This window comes from Mauremys mutica, chromosome 3 (genome assembly GCF_020497125.1).
Source record: "Mauremys mutica isolate MM-2020 ecotype Southern chromosome 3, ASM2049712v1, whole genome shotgun sequence".
NCBI lineage: Eukaryota > Metazoa > Chordata > Testudines > Geoemydidae > Mauremys > Mauremys mutica.
This window is the reverse complement of record NC_059074.1, coordinates 47,195,689-47,213,898: the sequence shown is the minus strand read 5'-3', so window position 1 is coordinate 47,213,898 and position 18,210 is coordinate 47,195,689. Positions and strand designations below refer to the sequence as shown.

The 18,210-nt window shown below is 44.7% G+C and overlaps 1 protein-coding gene across 1 annotated transcript in view; it reads right to left on the bottom strand.

The window, feature by feature from the left end:
- The window catches only part of LOC123366201 (muscular LMNA interacting protein), a 159,776-nt gene that overhangs the window by 42,268 nt on the left and 99,298 nt on the right, over positions 1-18,210 (bottom strand). Inside the window, exon 11 of the mRNA XM_045009425.1 lies at positions 15,128-15,172. Within this exon, the coding sequence (XP_044865360.1) occupies positions 15,128-15,172 (45 nt within the window). The remainder of the gene's footprint in view (positions 1-15,127; positions 15,173-18,210) is intronic.

The window sequence follows — 18,210 nt, the reverse complement described above, 5'->3', positions numbered from 1 at the left end:
CTGGTCGATTACACAATCTAGATTTGCCTCTATTTTATAAAGGTCTTTTTAAAGCCTGGCGACTTCTGCAAAGTGCACAGCCGGACCAGCTGTTTTCCAGTTTATGGCTTTTGGAACAGTCACTGTATTTTAACCCACTTTTCCCCACTCTCCTCCAGGAGCCTGTTTTCTGCCATTAAACAGGCTGGGTTGACCTAGATGGTCCACATACTTGTTCCTAGTTGGTCAAGCTGGAATTCAGGACAGCTCTTGCTGTTCAGACCAGAATCCAGTCTGTAGGCCCTTTCTGAATTCCAGGTGGCACTCGCTCAGTGGGCTGCTTGGTATTTGCAGAGAGTTTTTGCAGGGATTATTCTTCCAGGGGGAATGTTCCCCTCACAAGCTGTCTCCCCTCCTATGGATGAGATCCTTGTGCAACCAGTCAGCATTGTCCTGGAAGGGTTTGGTGAATCTTCCTTTTGCAACCATCAGCAAGCAGCTGCGCTATGGTATGAGTGTCAAGGTGAGACATTATGCCACCCTCTCTGATACATCCTGGAGGATGTCCCTGTCCCTGGGTGACTATGTCCCTGGCTTGGAACACATTCTTCAAACCTCTTCTTCCTAAGCACTCCAGCGACTTACAGGAGAGGGTCCAGCATAGCATCGTAGCAGCCAATCATTTTGTATATCATATTACTCCTATGGTGTCTGCAGAAGGCCCCTTCTGTTTGGCTTCAAACACGGTGTTTCATTTTTTCCTACATTGCCCCCATTTGATTCCTCTTTTGGGTTATTTTTGCAGCAGCTTTTCAGCAGTTTGGGATTGGTTTTCTCCAACCCCCTGTTTGTTCTCGCCATGAGATATAGGGCTCACATTCAGACAGTTTCCTGACTGGCAAACATTTTGCTGGGTTAGGCAAAACTAGCCATTTTGAAATCTCACAACAGAATAACTGATTACACCTTTCATAACTTGACTTGTAATCTGGACACTTTTCATTTGACTTGGGGTGATGATAATATTTTGAGTGAACTTGGTGATGATGGTGCTTTAGTGGTCTATGTTTAATGTTTGCTTACAATGTGTTTGCTTTATTTTATTCATATCTTTTAGTGTCTATATTGTAATACAAAACATTTTTAAATATTTGTGATGTAATGTTATGTGAATGTTGGTGTTTTTCATGTCATCTCCTTTCCCCCCCACTTTTGATCAGAAATTTAAGGGACATTGTGTCCTGAATACCATACAATCTAAATATACAATCTAAACAAGCCAGACAAAGGGTGGGAGACCAGAGATCCATTTGTCAGATAGGGAACTGAGGCATCACAGAGAGTCTGAATGCTTTCCCAAGGTGTATGTGGCTAAGATATCAATTTAAGCCATTGCTTAAGTCCCAGGCAAGTCCCTTAACCACAACTTCATATATCTGTCAATTACCAAAGCCATGGGAAAAACAAGTATTTGGATAAGACGATTATTTTATGTGGTATAGAAAAGTACCCGGTGAAACTGGTTCCATTATTTAAAAAGAGAGGTTCAAGAAATAAAGTTGGAAATGTCAAACCTATAAATCTAGCATCTGTATTAGTAAAAGATTTTGACACATTTGGACAGGTACAATTTAATAATTGTGAGTTATCATGGATTTGCAAAATATATATCATGTCAGATAAATCTATTTACTTTTTAATTTAAAAAACTACTGGTCTAGATAGTGGCACATTGTAAATTTAATATCTATATTTTCAGAATTCTTGTTATAGAGTTCGACATGACAGGTTGTTGTATAAACTCTAAGCATGAGCTAAGGAATAATTTGTTAAGACAGACAAAGAACTGATCTGTAGGCAGAAAACAAAAGTGGAGGTAAATGTGTATTTTTGATGGAAACTATGAGCACTGGAGTTCTGTGAGGCTCTGTGCTGAGACAAACTCTTAAATAACTAGGCAGTAGGCCTCTCTAACATGGCCACATGGTAGAGAGTAAGGAATATTTGGCACATTCTGCATAAATAACTGCAAGGCTGCTGAGTTGCTTCATTGGGTTCTATCAGTTCCCAAGGTAACTGCATCTCTGACCCCTCAGTGGCCTCCTTGAGAACATCCCACTTAGATCTCTGGCCTCTAACCATCACCTTTCTGAGGGTAGGAACCTCTGATCCCCTCCCTCTAGACCAGGGACTTTAGACTGCAGACTCCTGTAATTCACTGTGATTATCTCAGTAGATCTGACTTTAGCTCAGCACCTGCAGTTCTGTTCTCTCAGGGCAATGACAGCATTGACCAGGGACCAGCCTGCTCTCTAAAAGCAAAGCTTTATTTATTAAGAACAAAAACATTACCAAGAAAACATATCATAAAAACAGTAAACTAGATCTAGATTACCAGTTGGTCACCCATCTGCCACATGAAGACTCTGGCAGGACTAAAATACTTTGGGCCATGTCTGTAGAGCTTGTCTCTTATGGTCATTGTCTCAGGTCAGTTCTTGGATTGGGTGTGAACAAGTTCTCTTTCAGTTCAGGGCAATCACTTTACACAGTTTCACATTCTTTGTCTGCCATGCCCCTTGAATAACGTCAAACCAATATATGTTATTTCCCCAGACAGTCCGCACTTCAAAAGGCTGGTTACTTGCATTGTTTCAGCATTAGGAATTTTCATTAATTACCCCCACCCCAGTGACTATAGTTCCTGCAGCAAAACCATATATAAGATTTAGAAGGTTGATACAATATAGTCTTTACATAATTCATGTGTCCACAGCATCTGTCACATCTCAACATAATAGTCTTTAAATATTCCATGCTTCTAACGCACCACCTCTGTCATAGGTACAGCCCATGGGAGCAGAACTAAGTAAAGAATTGATTTTTTGGTTTGGTGGCCAAACCAAAACAATAAAAAATAAAATAGTTCATTTCAAATCAAAACTGTTTTTTTTTTTCAAACTTTCTTGCCGAAACAAAAAAAAACTAAAAAAATGTCATTCAGCTTGAAAAAAAGGTATCAAATGGCATACCAAAACCAAACAACATTTCAAAATAAAATGGCTCGTTTGGAAGCTAAGTGTTGCCATGATATGATGATTCAAAACAAAATGTCAAAGCAATTCACTTTGAAAATGTTGAACCAAATCTTTTCAACATAAAAAAAAACTAATTTTTTATCCAGCCAAAATTATGCTCCAAATTTAACCCAAATACACATATAGTTTTGGTTCCCCTAAAACTGCATTTTTTGGAGAATGTACTGCTTAAATAAAAAAATTCATCCAGCTCTACATGGGAATAACTTACCAAAATGGGAGCAAGAAGTAGGTGGGGCTATGGCTCTCAATACCTTATGTCCTGGCTAGCAGCCTGTGCAAATGCAGTACAGAAAGCCAGTATGACAGTTGATTTGCTCAAGAGGCTTACAAGGTATATGTTTAAGGACATTGTGGTATCATAAGAACATAAAAATGGCCAAACTGGTTCAGACCAATGGTCCATCTAACTCAGTATATTGTTTTCCGACAGTGGTTGGCACCAGATGCTTCAGAGGGAATGAACAGAACAGGGCAATTATTGAGTGACCCACCTCTGTCATCCAGTCCCAGCTTTTGACAGTCAGAGGCTTAGGGACACATGGAGCATGGAGTTTTATCCCTGACCATCTTGGCTAATAACCATTGATGGATTTATTCTCCATGAATTTATCTAATTCTTTTTTTAACCCATTTATGCTTTTGGCCTTCACAACATTTCCCTACATTTTACAGATGCTACATTGTTAAAATAACCTCACTAGATCATATTAGCTCACCATACAGTAAATGGGGTACTATAAAGTTATTCAAACACCTAAAGGTTCAGGCTGTCTTTTTGAGCATAGGTACGATGAACTGTGAACTCTTCTATACCTCCCATGCCCTCCCGCCCCAGCAGTCAATTAGTTACCACAGTGTTGCCAGTTTAGTCACCAGTTTATTCTCCCCTGCCCCCGCCCCCACCCCCACCCCCAAATTCTAACACCACTTCTAATTTAGATTCCTGGGGAAAGTACTGACAACTGGTTCCCCAGGTTGACTGGCCATCGCGTGAAGTAGTACTTTCTAAAGTATCACTTTATAAAGAACATTATAAATGATTGGTAGGCTACTTATTTGAAAAAAAAAAAAAAAGATACAACTAAGTTAGAGAAAGTAGAAGGTAGGGCCACAAAGCTGATAAATAAAATCCAGAGATTTCACATATGAGCAGAGCTTGACAAAACTGAACTGATTTAATCTAAATCATCTTCCATCAAAAAGTAATATGACTGAAGTGTTTAAAATAGAGAAGGGTTTTGAAATTAAATGTGGTTTTTGAGATTATTGTTTTGAGGGATATAAATTTAAGTTATGGATGGTCTTGAACTAATACTACTCATGTCTACCCCACTCTTAGCTTCAGACCCCTTTCAGATCCATCTCTTGTTTCAGTTGAGATGGACTATAAAAAAAAGAATTTCAGGTGACATTAGTTTTACTGGAAGAGTGATGAATAGTCAAATTGCATTTCAAATAAGATGTTTTGATTATGGAATTTAACAAGTTAGTTCCTGATCCAATGCCCGTTTAGCTGATTAGTTAGTTTATGCTTGGGAGTAAATGTCCATTCTTTCTGAAGGGTCAAGAGGGAATTTAGCACTCCATGGTTTTCTCCCCACTCAAAATGGCTGTGGAAGATTGCCAAGGAGTGTTTTTCTCTACTTTCCAACAAAAAATTATATATAAAAAATAAATTAAAATACAGGATTGAAATGGCATAGTTATTATCAAATTACTGTACTGACAGAAGTACCTTTGGCCTCCTAATGGTCTTACACAACTATGTAATTAAAAGTTTATTGAGCTACCTGAAATTGTCAAGAATAAGCTGTCATTACAGATGAAGGATTGCCTTCAAAAGCACATTGTAGAAAATGCTTTTAGGGCTGTATTTTCTAAAGAACATTGATGTCAAGTGCCCACAGTGAGATGAGTCATACATTGCCAACAGTCTGACACACATCAACCAGCAATCAGAATTTGAAATACATCATTAGCTATCTACCAAGTTCTAACAAAATCATTGGTTCAAAAACAGAAGCCTGAGCTCTTCCTTTGCTAGCAGACAGCACAACTGACAATAGGTAGAGTGCCCATAAGCAAGCTGAGATTTTCTTTTGCCATGCAGGGCTGAGTCACAATACCATCAACCCAAAATTTTAAAGGTTACAGTAATGGACAGACATTATACATGACTGATGTACTCTAAAAGGAGTGGATGCAGGCACATATTCACCTCTTGCTTTTTCTATTATTATTAATAAATAATAATACCTAGCTCTGATATAGTCCTTTTCACCAATAAATCTCAAAGCACTTTACAATGGAGGGCAGCATCATTATCCTCATTTTACAGATGTTACATTGTTTAAATAACCACACTAGATCATATTATCCCACCGTAAAGTAAATGGGGCTCTATAAAGTTATACATACACCTAAAGGTTCAGGCAGTCTTTCTGAGCATAGGTAAGATGAGAAATTTGTCTGTTCCAGGCACTGGTGGCTACTGAAAATGCTGTTTGGGGGTAAGGAGCTGCAGAAAGATAAAAAAGCCAAGGAAATGAGTTCTGGGGGCAGGGCCGGCCCACAACATTTTGGCACCTGAGGCGGGGAGCTCAAATGACGCCCCCATGACTCTCACTTGGGCCAAAACTTTGAAAGGTTTCAGTTCTGCCTTCTTCCTGTTCTACTCCTCTCATGGTACTGCTCTACTACCTATCCCAATAAAGGAGAAATAACAACTTAAAATGCCTTGTTCAAAAATTTTAAGTAACACTTAACTTTTAAATGCCTGAACAGCAAATGTAACTTTTCTTGCCTGCATAGTAAACACTGGCATTTTTATCTGTTTGAATAATCAAAGTGGTGCTTTCCGTGCTTTCTTGGTTGCAAAAATTTGAACTTCCTGAAGGTCCACAGTCTGGGCCAGCTCATGCTCTACTGAGATGGTTGCAAGGCCGACCAGCCTCTCCTGTGTCATTGTGGAGCGTAAATGTGTTTTTATTAACTTCAGCTTGGAGAAGCTGAGTTCTCAACTGGCAACTGTTACAGGAAGTGTTAGAAGTATGTGCAGAGCAACAAAAGCATTTGGAAAGAGGGTGGTCATCTTATTTGTGCACATATATTCCAGAACAGCCTTTGGAGTTGATCCTGCAGAAATGTATCTTGAAAGGGCTTTCAGTTCATCACCTAAATCACTTGCATCAATATCGTGCATGTCATCATGTGGCAACACTGTCTCTAGTGTCCTGTATTGCTGGTGTGGGTCTTCTTCAGGTATAGTGAGGAGTTTTGGAATATCATACGACACCCCAAATATACTGCTGTGTTCCTTGAGCTGCATGAAATGTTCTTCAACTGAATGTATTGCACAATCTAGCACCTGGTTAAAGAATTCAACTTTGAATTATTGTTTGGGGTCTCTTATGCGATTATCCCATGCCTCGAAATCAAAATGTCTTCTTCTTTGGTGACTCTTGTATTCTTGAATGGGTGGGAAAATAGCTTCAGTGTGAAGTTCCTCTGCCAACTTCTGTGCACTCTTCAGAACATTTTGAAATCCCTCATCTGCCCGGTAAGACTGTAGGTATAACTTTGCTTTGTCCAGTTGTTCCAGTGCTCCAGATATACCAAGGTCAACACCTTGGAGTCTCTTGCTTACAACATTTATTTCAAACAGTATGTCATGCCACAACACTAAGCCACACAGAAATTTGAAGTTATGTATGTTTCTGGTGATTCCATTTCCCTCTGCCACTGTTCTCCCACGAACAGTTCCTGTCATAGCATTATCCTCCATAATGGCAATGATGGCATCATCTATTTTCCCAATTGGTGTTTGATAGGCTTTATTGTCTCCACTCAACTTTCCCATCATGTGGCACTCAGTGGATTCAGTGTCAGAGAGGATGTTTCCAGATGTTGCTTCAAAATTTGCCATTGATGAGTTGATGCAGAGAAAAATACATAGATGCTTTGAATTACATTAAAAAATTCAGCAGCCTCACCAGAAGCTGATGCTGCATCACTGACTGCCAAGTTCAATGAATGAGAACTGCATGGGACAAAAAAAGCTCAAGGGTTTAACTCTCGGATCCGTGTCTGCACTCCTCTGTTCTTTCCTCTCATGTTGGCACCATTATCGTAGCCCTGACCTCTCATGTCAGCTATCGCAATTCCCGTATCTTCCAGCTTTTTAAGAAGCACATTTGTCATACCAGCTCCTGTAGTATCATCAATGTCAATAAATTCTAGAAAATGCTCTCTGACAGTCACCATTGCAGGGACATTTTCACTAGGTTCTGTTGTTGTTACAAAATGCACCATTAAAGTCATTTGTTCCGTATGGCTGATGTCAGGTGTGCAGTCCAAAATAACAGAGTAATATCTTGCTGACTTCAGATCTGTCACAATCTTCTGTTTGACTTTTGTTGGCAGTAACTGTATGATCTCATTTTGAATTGTTTTTCCAAGGTAGTGGTGTTTGTACATTTCTTGGGTGGTGACTCTTCTTAGATGCTCATGGAGTACAGCATCAAACTCAGCCATCAGCTCCACAATTTTAAGGAAGTTTCCATTGTTTGGCACATACAGCTGATCTGAAGTGCCACCCAGTGCTAGGCAGGGGTGAGCTGCAGACGGTTCGCAACGGTTCGCGCGAACCGTTTGCTAAAATTAGACGCCGGACAGCGAACCGCTTGCTAAAGTTCTCTGTCCGGCATCTAATTTTAGCAAACAGTTCGCGCGAACAGTTGAAAATTCTGCCTCCACCTCCTGCCATGAAGCTCCTCCTTGCTTCTCCTCCCCCACGGCTTCCCGCGAATCAGCTGTTCGCGCGGGAAGCCTGGGAGGGCTGAGAAGCAGGCAGGCTTCCCCGGCCCAGGAAGATGACCCTAAGGTAGGAAACGGGGGCGTGTGCCCCGGCCGGTCCCTGGCCGCGGCCCGTCCCCGTCTCCCCGGCCGCGACCCTGCCCGGCCCGCGTCCCCGACTCCCCCAAACCCCCCCCCGGCCGCCGGGGTCCGGCCGCCCCCCCCCCCCCCCCGCCCTGCCGTGCCCCCCCCCACCGTCCCCGGGTTCCCCCCCCCCCCCCGAGTCCCCGCCCGCCCCCCCCTGCCCGCGCCCTCCGCCCCCCCCCCCCTGTTCCCGGCCCCGCGTTCGCGGCTGTTCGCGGCCCTGCCCGACCCCCCCGCCCCCCGGCCCCGGGTCCCCGCCCGACCCTCACCGGCCTCCCTGGCCGCGTGCCCCCCCCCGCGTTACCGGCCGCGGCCCTGCCCGGCCCCCCCGGGCCCCGGGTCCCCGCCCGACCCTCCCTGGCCGCGTCCTCCCACCCCCCCTGTTCCCGGCCCACGGCCCCGCGTCGACCCCCCGCCCGCCTCCGGCCGCACCCCCCCCCCGCCCTGCCGTGCCCCCACCTACCGGGATGCTCGGCTCTGGACACGGCCCCCCACCTCCAGCCCGGCCTGGCCCCGTGGCTCCAGCCGCCCCTGCTGTTTTGCCAGGGGGCCGGGCTCCGGCAGCGCGTGGCGGGGGCCCCGGCTGCCCGGCTCCAGCTCTGGCCGCAGCCCTCCCTGGCTCCACCTGGCCAGCCACCTGGCTCCGGCCGCTGGGCTCCCGCCGCATTCTCCGGCCGCGCGACTCCTGTCCTGGCCCGGCCACGTCCAGGCAGCGCGGTAAGGGGGCAGGGAGGGGGTGTTGGAGAGAGGGTAGGGGAGTTTGGGGGTGGGGGGGTCAGAGGGCAGAGAACAGGGGGATTGAATGGGGGCAAGGGTCCCGGGGAGCAGTCAGGAAAGAACAGGGTTGGATGAGGTGGTGGGGGCACTCAGGGACAGAGAGAAGGGGTAGTTGTATGGGGTAGGGGTTCTGGGGGGCCATTGAGAATGAGAGGAGGGGTTGGGTGGGGCGGCAAGGGGTTAGTCAGGGGACAGGGAAGGGGGGGATGGGTCAGGGGTCCCGGGGGAGGGTGTCAAGGAACATGAGGGGTTGGATGGGGAACGACCCCCCCCCCCAGAGGGGGGGGGGGGAAGGAGGGAACCCGTTGTTAAAATTTTGGAGGGAGGAGGGAACCCGTTGTTAAAAATTTGGCAGCTCATCACTGGTGCTAGGTATTGGGTAGCAAGCATTCTCACAATGGCAATGAGCCTTTTCAGAACATTTTGCCAGTAAAGAGACTCTGATGCAATCTTCTCTTGATACTGATCATCTATGGTGGCCTTTAATCTTAGTCTCATCTCAAGCTCTTTCCACCTATGGAATGCTCTCTGGTGATTAGCTGCCTTCTCATGGCATGCCAGATTTCCAGCCAGATTTTTCCAGTCCTTTGTTCCTGTAGAACCCAATGTGGCTGGAACATTATACTGGAAGAGTTTGCAACAAAAACAGTATGCAGAATTCTAAGTTTGTGAGTACATAAGCCATGGCCTCTCCACTTTCTCACCATTGGGGATTTCACGCCAGTAATGTGTTGGATGGAAACTTCTATTTTCATTGTCTTTGGGGAACATGAAGTTTTTCACTTGCTGTGGCCCATGCAGTTCAAGGAAGTCCCTACTGCTCAAGTGGGTCCACAGTCCTGGATCTTTTAGAATTAAGGAACTAAATTCAGCAGCAGCTGTTTCTTGCACCTTCACCACACTCTTCTCTGATCTACACTTTTCTTCAGGAATGTGCATGGTTACATCCATTTGAGATGGAGATGTGGATGCTGCAGTAGCTGCCAGGTCACCTGCACTCTGACTAACTGGATGATCAGGCATCTCCTCACCACTCTCATCCTCACTGGGGCCAGAAGGCTCACCGTGAACATTTGTGTCTATGTATTGCAGGAAAGCTCCTTCCTGCTTAGACAGAAAAGCTTCCTTTGCTTTCTTTCTTTTTCTGAATGCTGCCCCAGAGGGGTATTTTCTTCTTTCACTCATGACTGCTGTTCTGTGCCAGCTATAGTGGCTCTCAACACTCAGTTGAAGGGGACAAATAAGCAGGATGGTACAAGGCCTGAGTGAGGGAAGATATCAGTGTCTTAAGGGCCTAACTGGCTCCTACTACTTCAGTTGACTGTCTGTTCTCCTCAAGTGGATTCAGGGAAGTAGCAGGAAACAGGAAGCTCCCTGAGAAGCTGGTGTTAATCAGTCCTGGAGGTGCTAGAGAGGTACATAAGAGGCTCCTCCTCCTCTCTCTCCTTGTAGCTCCTGCTGCTTTCTGTTATTCCCTCTCACCGTTTCTCCTGCCTGCCTGTTATGTCTCTTGTGCCCTCCTTCCTTCCTCCCACACAGCACTCCACTATCTCTGTGCATCTAGAGCAGAGAGAATACATATGCACCAGCAGCAGACAATTTTTTACACTCTGGGTCCTAGTGGTGCCACACACACACACACACACACACACACACACACACACACACACACAGTCTGGCACCTGAGGCTGCCGCCTCAGTTCACCTCATGGTAAGGCCAGCCCTATCTGGGCCACCCTCCTTACTTGCCCAAAGGCTGGATAGATTTTCAGATTTTTTTTACTTCCTACTTCCCTACTTACTCCCTAAACCTTTGATTAAGTCTAAGTCCTTTTTAAAACCTCTCTCTCCCTGAGACTCTTGAGTCCTACCTAATCTTTTCTCTTGTCTGTATGCACTCTGTCTTTGTCTATCTCTATATTCTCCTCTCTTTAAAAAAACATCAAGAAAGGACTGAATTATGTATGAATTAGTCTTACGCAGTCATCTCCCTATAAAACTTTCTGTCATTACTAACAAATATAAAGTGCGATTATTGCTATATTTTAAACTGCCTGGTGTCTGGCCATTACGGTATGTTCTCAACCTGGGCCAATTCCAGAGAGGTTCTGAATAGCCACTGAGCACACACCACTCCCATAATCACAACGGGGCTGCACACACTCAGCTGATACTCAGAACTGGTCAGGATTTGGCCTGTACAGTTCATCATCATGTACACAATGCCTGATATAACCACGCAGCCTACTGGAGCTCACAGACACTCCTCTAAAGGACAACAAATAGAAAACCCTTCCTAGAGACACTTCATTTATTAATTTAGACAACAGAATCAGAACAACCACCTGTCAGAATTTTGACTGAGTGTAGACAGGGCCCCACTCACTAAGAGGTATCAGTTTTATGCATCCGACGAAGTGGGTATTCACCCACGAAAGCTCATGCTCCAATACGTCTGTTAGTCTATAAGGTGCCACAGGACTCTTTCCAGTTTTATCCTTGAGTCCAAACCTGGGTGGCTCTGAACAAATGCAGAGGCACTAGGCTGTCACTGCACATTATTTTTGACAAAAATTGATGTATTAAATGATAAATTTTGTTGAAACATTCTTTCCCCAAAAACCAGCCTCTCAGCCCCACTCTGCCTCTCACATGTTCCCCCAAAGAAACCTACTGCTCAATTTGTCTGTTTAGAATATACACAGGAACACTTGCTAATAAGCTGAAAGATTAGAGTAGATGAGGCCTGGGAGATCCCTCAATGTCTGATGGCTAAACACCCAAATAAACCAAAAACAAATGAGGTCTGGAGCTTGGTTGCCAGGAACCACCCAGGCAGAAACCCCTACCTCCTGGTGAAATGCAGAGCAGTTCCCCCAGTTGCCTTGTTTTCTTAGAGGTTTCCAATTCATTAGTAACAAAGTGGGGCTACCATTAGTGAAGCAGGCTCCAGAGGGCCCTAGTTGTCCTCTCTCAATTCTCTTGAGCTGAGGGATGAGCTTTCCCAGGTCCCACCTTCCTCTGGAGTGCTCTTGTTCCACTATCTAGATCACTGCTTCTTCCCTTTATTTGGGATGTTAGGAATTGGGCTTATGTTGGGCTTTTCTATGGTTCCAAAGGGTGTGCACTGCTCATCACAGTTATTAAACCCCTTTATTTTACAGCAGTCTTCCTGTAAGCAACAATTTTGTTTCCTGATGCTTCACAGAGGATTGCATTTTGAATGCTTTCTGTTCATTGTTGCTTTTTGTCAATTTGTCTCCTTAACCAACACTCCCACGTCATCAGATGCAATGATATTTAACAAAAGAAGAGAGTTAGTTTCTGTTTCTCATGGAGCACAGCATGCTTGGGGAATCCCCAGCTGCTGCAATGATCAACCAGGGGCCTTTATAATCCAGAGCAGGTTAAAGAAGCCTTGAGGCTGCTCTAAACAATACGGCTGATGGATTTGGTAAAGAAAATGGCCCCAAGATAAGGGAGCCACAAATGGCTGTTTTATGCTCAGCTATTGTTAGGCATAGTTGAGCATTGAGCCCTAGGGAGGGAAGAGACCTTAGGTTACTTTGTACATCTCACTGAAAAGAATGAAGACACACACACACACACACACCAATTTTGTGGGTACTGGCGCCCTAGGCATTGGTTGGGCTGAGCTCCCTCTAATGATACTTCAGTTCTGCATATACCAAAATGATGTGTTTTGATCACTACAAGTACAATCTCAGGTGCTTTGCTTAGTTGAGTTTTAAATTATTTTAAAATATTTTCGCTTGCCGTTGCTTTTTGCCATGAACTATTTTTCATGGGGATAAGATATGTAATTAAAACTATTCCTTTATTTATATTTGTTATCCAAATTTCAAGTTTATAAATGCAATAAAACATTCCATGATATGAATGAGGGTCTAACAGAGTTCTTCCCAGATGCACTTGAAGTCTGAAGGCAAATGCCTGGGGCAAAAAAATGATATATGCCCCTCTGACTAATTATTCACAGATCTCTTTAAGGGGGAAGGACAGCTGGAGGAAGGACAATTATTTTGCATGCTGCTGTGCTGACAGAGCAGCAGGACATATCCCAGAGCTCCTAGAGCTGGATAGGCATCTCTTTGTAATGCAGGTTACTTCTATTTACATACAAATATTTGACTGTCCAGAAATGTATGAAGTGCAAATAACACTTTCAGCTAACTCTGCGCTAAAGGAATATACAAGACCTGAAGCCACTTAGCCTCCATACAGAATTCAGAGAGAGGACTCTAGGGTACATTACTTAGTACACAGCAAGGGACTCCAGCATATAATAGAAATCTTTGTGTTATTCCACTTAAGGCATTTATATTCTGCCTACCTACATTTCCTGCTGCAGTTTCAACAGTCTAGAGCTTTCTTTATTGTCTTTCCTGAACTATTGTATAGTGTTCTTAAAAGTAATGGCTGCATTTCACCCTAGAGATGGGTACAATTCAGTGATGGAAAGCAATCTTCTATAGAGGTAAGTTCTGCTTCCTCAGATGTCATTCCCCAGTGCCCAAATGCCATGCGGTCAAACTGGGCAAATTAATGGCCCAGAAGAAGAATCTGTAGCAGCACACCCTGGGTGTACCCTGGAACTGCTAAGTGTTCCATGCTGGATGCTGCCCTGGCCAGGACTTGGTGGGAAGTGATTGCTGAATTAAGTTCAGATTGCTTTATACCAAAGGGAGTTATAATGCCATAATTCTCAAGGTTTAACTGCTACTCTGCTCAGTCACAGTTTAATTTACTTCACAGACTTTGTGCTAAGCAGCTTTAAACTTAGGAAAGTCGGTAAGTTGCATGATATATATATTTCTCCTAATGAATGAATTATAGAAAAATCACTTCAAGCTGTTAAATCACCTGGAAGTATGCCTCAGAACCACTACGCATATACCTAGGAGTTAAGCTACACCCTTCCACATGAGCTGTGCATTATCTAGGTTTCGCACACTTTTTAAAACATGTTTGAAATATATTTAGCCTTCTCTTCAGCCCACATCTAGAATTCCTGATAATATCACCAACCTGCAAGGGCCTGAGTTCAATGCTCTCTGTTTTAGATGGTTAGAAAGAGGCGCCGACTTTCTGGTTTCCCTGAGGGTACTTAACCCCTACTCCACCACAAGCTCCTCTCCCACTCCGCCCCTTCCCCCAAGGCCCCACCCCTGCCCCACCTCTTGCTGCCCCGCTCCGTCCTCACCCCTCCTCTTCCCACCCTGTTCCGATCCTTCCCCTGAGCGCGTCCCGCCCTCCCTCCTTCTGCCTCTTCCTGCCCCCACTCCTCCCTTTCGCCCCCCAGCACCTCCTGCACACCGTAGAACAGCTGATCACTGGCAGGTGGGAGGCACTGTGGGAAAGGGGGAGGAGCTGATTGGCAGGGCCACTGGTGGGTGCTGAGCACCCACTATTCTTTTTCTGTGGGTGCTCCAGCCCCGGAGCACCCAAGGAGTTGGTGCCTATGGTTATAAACACTGACTGCTCTTCTATTGTTTGGTGACTCTGAATATCTATCTGTCATATTCTGCCCTTGCACACACATGTGCAATGCTGGTCTTGTGATTAAGGCACTGGACTAGTGTTCCAGAGATATGGAGGAAGTTGGCATAATCACTAACTTCCTGTGTCATCATGACCTAGTCACTTATGCCAGATTTTCAGAGGAGTGCAGCAATAAGTGCTATAATGGGAAGTTCTGGGTGCTGGGCACTTTTGAAAATCTGGTCCTAGGTGCCTGAATGGGATTCGAGCTATACTGACAGTCTGGCCCTGACTATATGGCACAGTTCCTTATCTGTAACGGGGAATAATAAGATTTCCCTAACTCACTAGGCTGCTGTGAGGACAAAATGAAGTTGCTCTACATGAAAGTTGTGTTTTTGTCTTAAAATGCTTCCTAAGGCCTGATTTTCATCTCACTTTTCACCAGTTTAGTTGTTCTTGATTTAAACAGGTAGAAGCAAGAAGAATAGGGCCCCAGAATTTTGCCTCTATTTAAACAAGTTTTCAAACAAAACTGAAAGATTTTTAAATGGCCACTAGGAGGCAGTGGACCACCAAGTTACCCAGTCTCTTAGGCCTCTGTCAAAGACCTGCAGTTTGTCCTATGATTCCACCTCACTTGTAGGTATTGGCTCACTTTTGTGTTCAAATTCATGTTCAGTATGGAAGGAGTAATATATTGCTTATTACTTTCATCTAGAAACAGGGACCACAGCTTCCTTCCAAAGACTAAGGAGAGACCCAATAATTTCTTCAGATTTTATGTTTGTAATTTGAAAACCTGCATAGTTCAGACATATGATACATACCAGTTGACTCTCTGTCACTGAAGGCGTTGGTAAGTAAAGGTTAGCCTGCAAAAGAGTAAATATATACAGTGTTACATAAACTAGCATAATCCATTATAACAGTCAAACAATCTGGGATGAGAAGGAATGCTTATTCACTACAGAGGGGAAACCAGGAAGAGCAATATTTCCATAGATTATCAGTGGTTCCTGGATGATGGAAGGAGTACAACATTTACATTTTATCATGTCACTTGTAGGTATTTTTGTGTTCCTAATGGAAAAAAGGCATTTGAGCAACAGTATATTCCCCTGAAGAAGTCTTTATATGAGATGTAAAAGTTTGCCTCTGCAGGGTGGACAATTCAAACAACAGTCATGAACATGTATTCCTATTTATAGCCCCCCCGTGAAATTAAGCCCTTACTAAAGTCTCACAGGACTTGTTACTGGATGGACGTTTCTAGAGCATTAAAATTCTACCTATCTTTTAGGGAATATCCTCTCCTACAAGTGAATTTCATTGAACATCACTAGGTTTCTGTATAAAAAGACACTTCCTTTCCTGCAGGACATGTTCAATTTGAAGGCCCCGGGTCACTAAACTTAGAGCATTCTTTGGTTAATTAAAAACTCTTCGTCTATAATAGTTGGGCTTTGATGTTACAGCGGCAGCATATTAAGGGCCAGATTGTGGCATACGCCTACAGCCTGCACTGGATGGTATTACAGCAGCATCCCAAAGGAGGGATACTGACTGACTCAACCACAATTCCCCCTAGTTGTTTCCAGTAGCAGAGTAGCTCTATCACCCTGAAAGAGAGTAGAACATGCATACCCCTTGCTCCTACCAAATTCCACAGGCTGGTGTTGTCTGGGGGTGGGACCAGGGACCCACCTTCACTAACCCAGTGGGGTGAATAGTGCCACCACTGGTCATACACCAACACAGAGCTCCCCGGTACATTGTTGCTAGTTCCTGCACTTGGCACAACGAAGGAATGCTCCTAGTTCCCTCTCCCACCTTCTTATGCCTGCATGGGGCCAGCCACAGCACTTTCAGGCCTGACTTTCCACTGCCATGTACTTTGTGAAGTCATTTACATCTGTGGAAAGTGAGTGCAAAATGGGTATCAAGTGCTACACAAGGAGGAATGCTGGTAGTTGAGAATTCAGCCCCTTCATTTTTAAAACACCCTTGAGAAAATATCAAGCTATGACCCAAACAATCTGTACAGACTGTTCCCAAGAGGTAGATTACAATAATTCTAACTAATCAGTGTATACATACACTAATATAATGTAAAGAAAATATGTAAAGTGGCTTAGCAGGATGACAGCTTTTGCTGTGTCTGATTAACTAACAAACAAATTAGTATGCAAAAATCATCTAGTTTTCTTCTGTAAACAATGGCACATTTAAGACAGCTTCTCAACAAGCAGCCAATAACAGAAATGATGCATATAAATAATGATAATTATATTGTCAAAATACCATGCTAATTTTTCAAAGTAAATTGAATTTCAGTTGAACAAATTAATAGCTATTTCAGATAAAAGAAACATAGTGCAACTTCCTTGTAAAAAAAAAATTAAATTAAAAAATCCATTGCTAGATCACTAGTCATGAGGTAGTGAGCATACTGGATGAGCTCACAGTTTGATATTAATATAATATATGTCTTTACAATGGGTGGCAAATTCAGTCTCAGCAGGTCCATCACAGAAGATCCTAGCTTTTGAATTCATTAAGAAGAGACACGGCTTTCTTACTAGTGCAAAATAGAACCCTTGGACCTAATTGTATGTTGTTTTTTAGCCCCTTTATGTGGCACAAAACAGCCAAAGCAAGCTACCAGAGAATAACCTCAATAAATGGTGATTCCTTGGGTGGTATAGAGCTGTGTTAATGGTTCAGAACTGGCTCTTTCCACAAACCCTGTGTGGCAAAGTTCCTCCTCCCCTCTAGTAGGTCCTGCGCTTATTGGCGGATTTCCTCCCCTCAGTGGTCTTCCCCTTGGATGAAACCCACAGTCTGGATCACCTCCTCCTGTGTCTGATTAGGAGTAGCGAGGTTTGGGGGGAACCCGGGCCCACCCTCTACTCCGGGTTCCAGCCCAGGGCCCTGTGAATTGCAGCAGTCTCTATAGTGCTACTTGTAACCGCTGCTTGACTGCTACAGCTCCCTGGGCTACTTCCTCATAGCCTCCTTCAAACACCTTTCTTATCCTCACCATAGGATCCTCCTGGTGTCTGATACTGCTTGATTGTATGGTGTTTCCTCAATCCTCCAGTCGTACACCCTCTCAGTTCTTAGTTCCTTGTGTCTCTGGCTCCCAGCTCCTCATACGCCCTTCCTTCCTCTGGCTCCTCCTCCTTGACTGGAGTGAGCTCCCCTTTTTATACCAGGTGCCCTGATTAGCCTGCCCTGATTGGCTGCAGGTGCTCCAATCAATGTAGCTCTCTCCAGTGCCTTCTAGAAAGTTCTTAATTGGCCCCAGGTGCCTTAATTACCCTGGAGCAACTGCCATTTTGGTTTCCATGGTACTAGGGATTTGCTTAGCCTGGGGCTAACATACCTGTTCCTGAGTACTTTCCTGTAGCCATCCGGCCTTGCTCCATCACACCTGTTATTGGTGGGAGTGTAGTGTGACCTGGTTATTCCCAGCTGACCCCGTGGTTCCTTGGAGGCCATGGCTTCAGAGTGTAAGTTAGAGCAGCCTGCAGGATAAGTGATCATAGGGAGGTCCGGACAAAAAGGAATTTGGGGACTTCCCTGGACACACAATATTTGGGAGCTGAACATACAGGAAACTAAGCCTCTAGATCAGGGATCGGCAACCTTTGGCACGTGGCTTGCCACGGTAAGCACCCTGGCGGGCCAGGCCAGTTTGTTTACCTGTCGCGTCTGCAGGTTCGGCTGATGGCGGCTCCCACTGGCTGCAGTTCGCTGCTCCAGGCCAATGGGGGCGGCGGGAAGCAGCAGCCAGCACGTCCCTCATCCAGCACCGCTTCCTGAAGCCCCCATTGGCCTGGAGCGGTGAACCGCAGCCAGTGGGAGCCGCGATCAGCCGAACCTGTGCACATGGCAGGTAAACAAATCA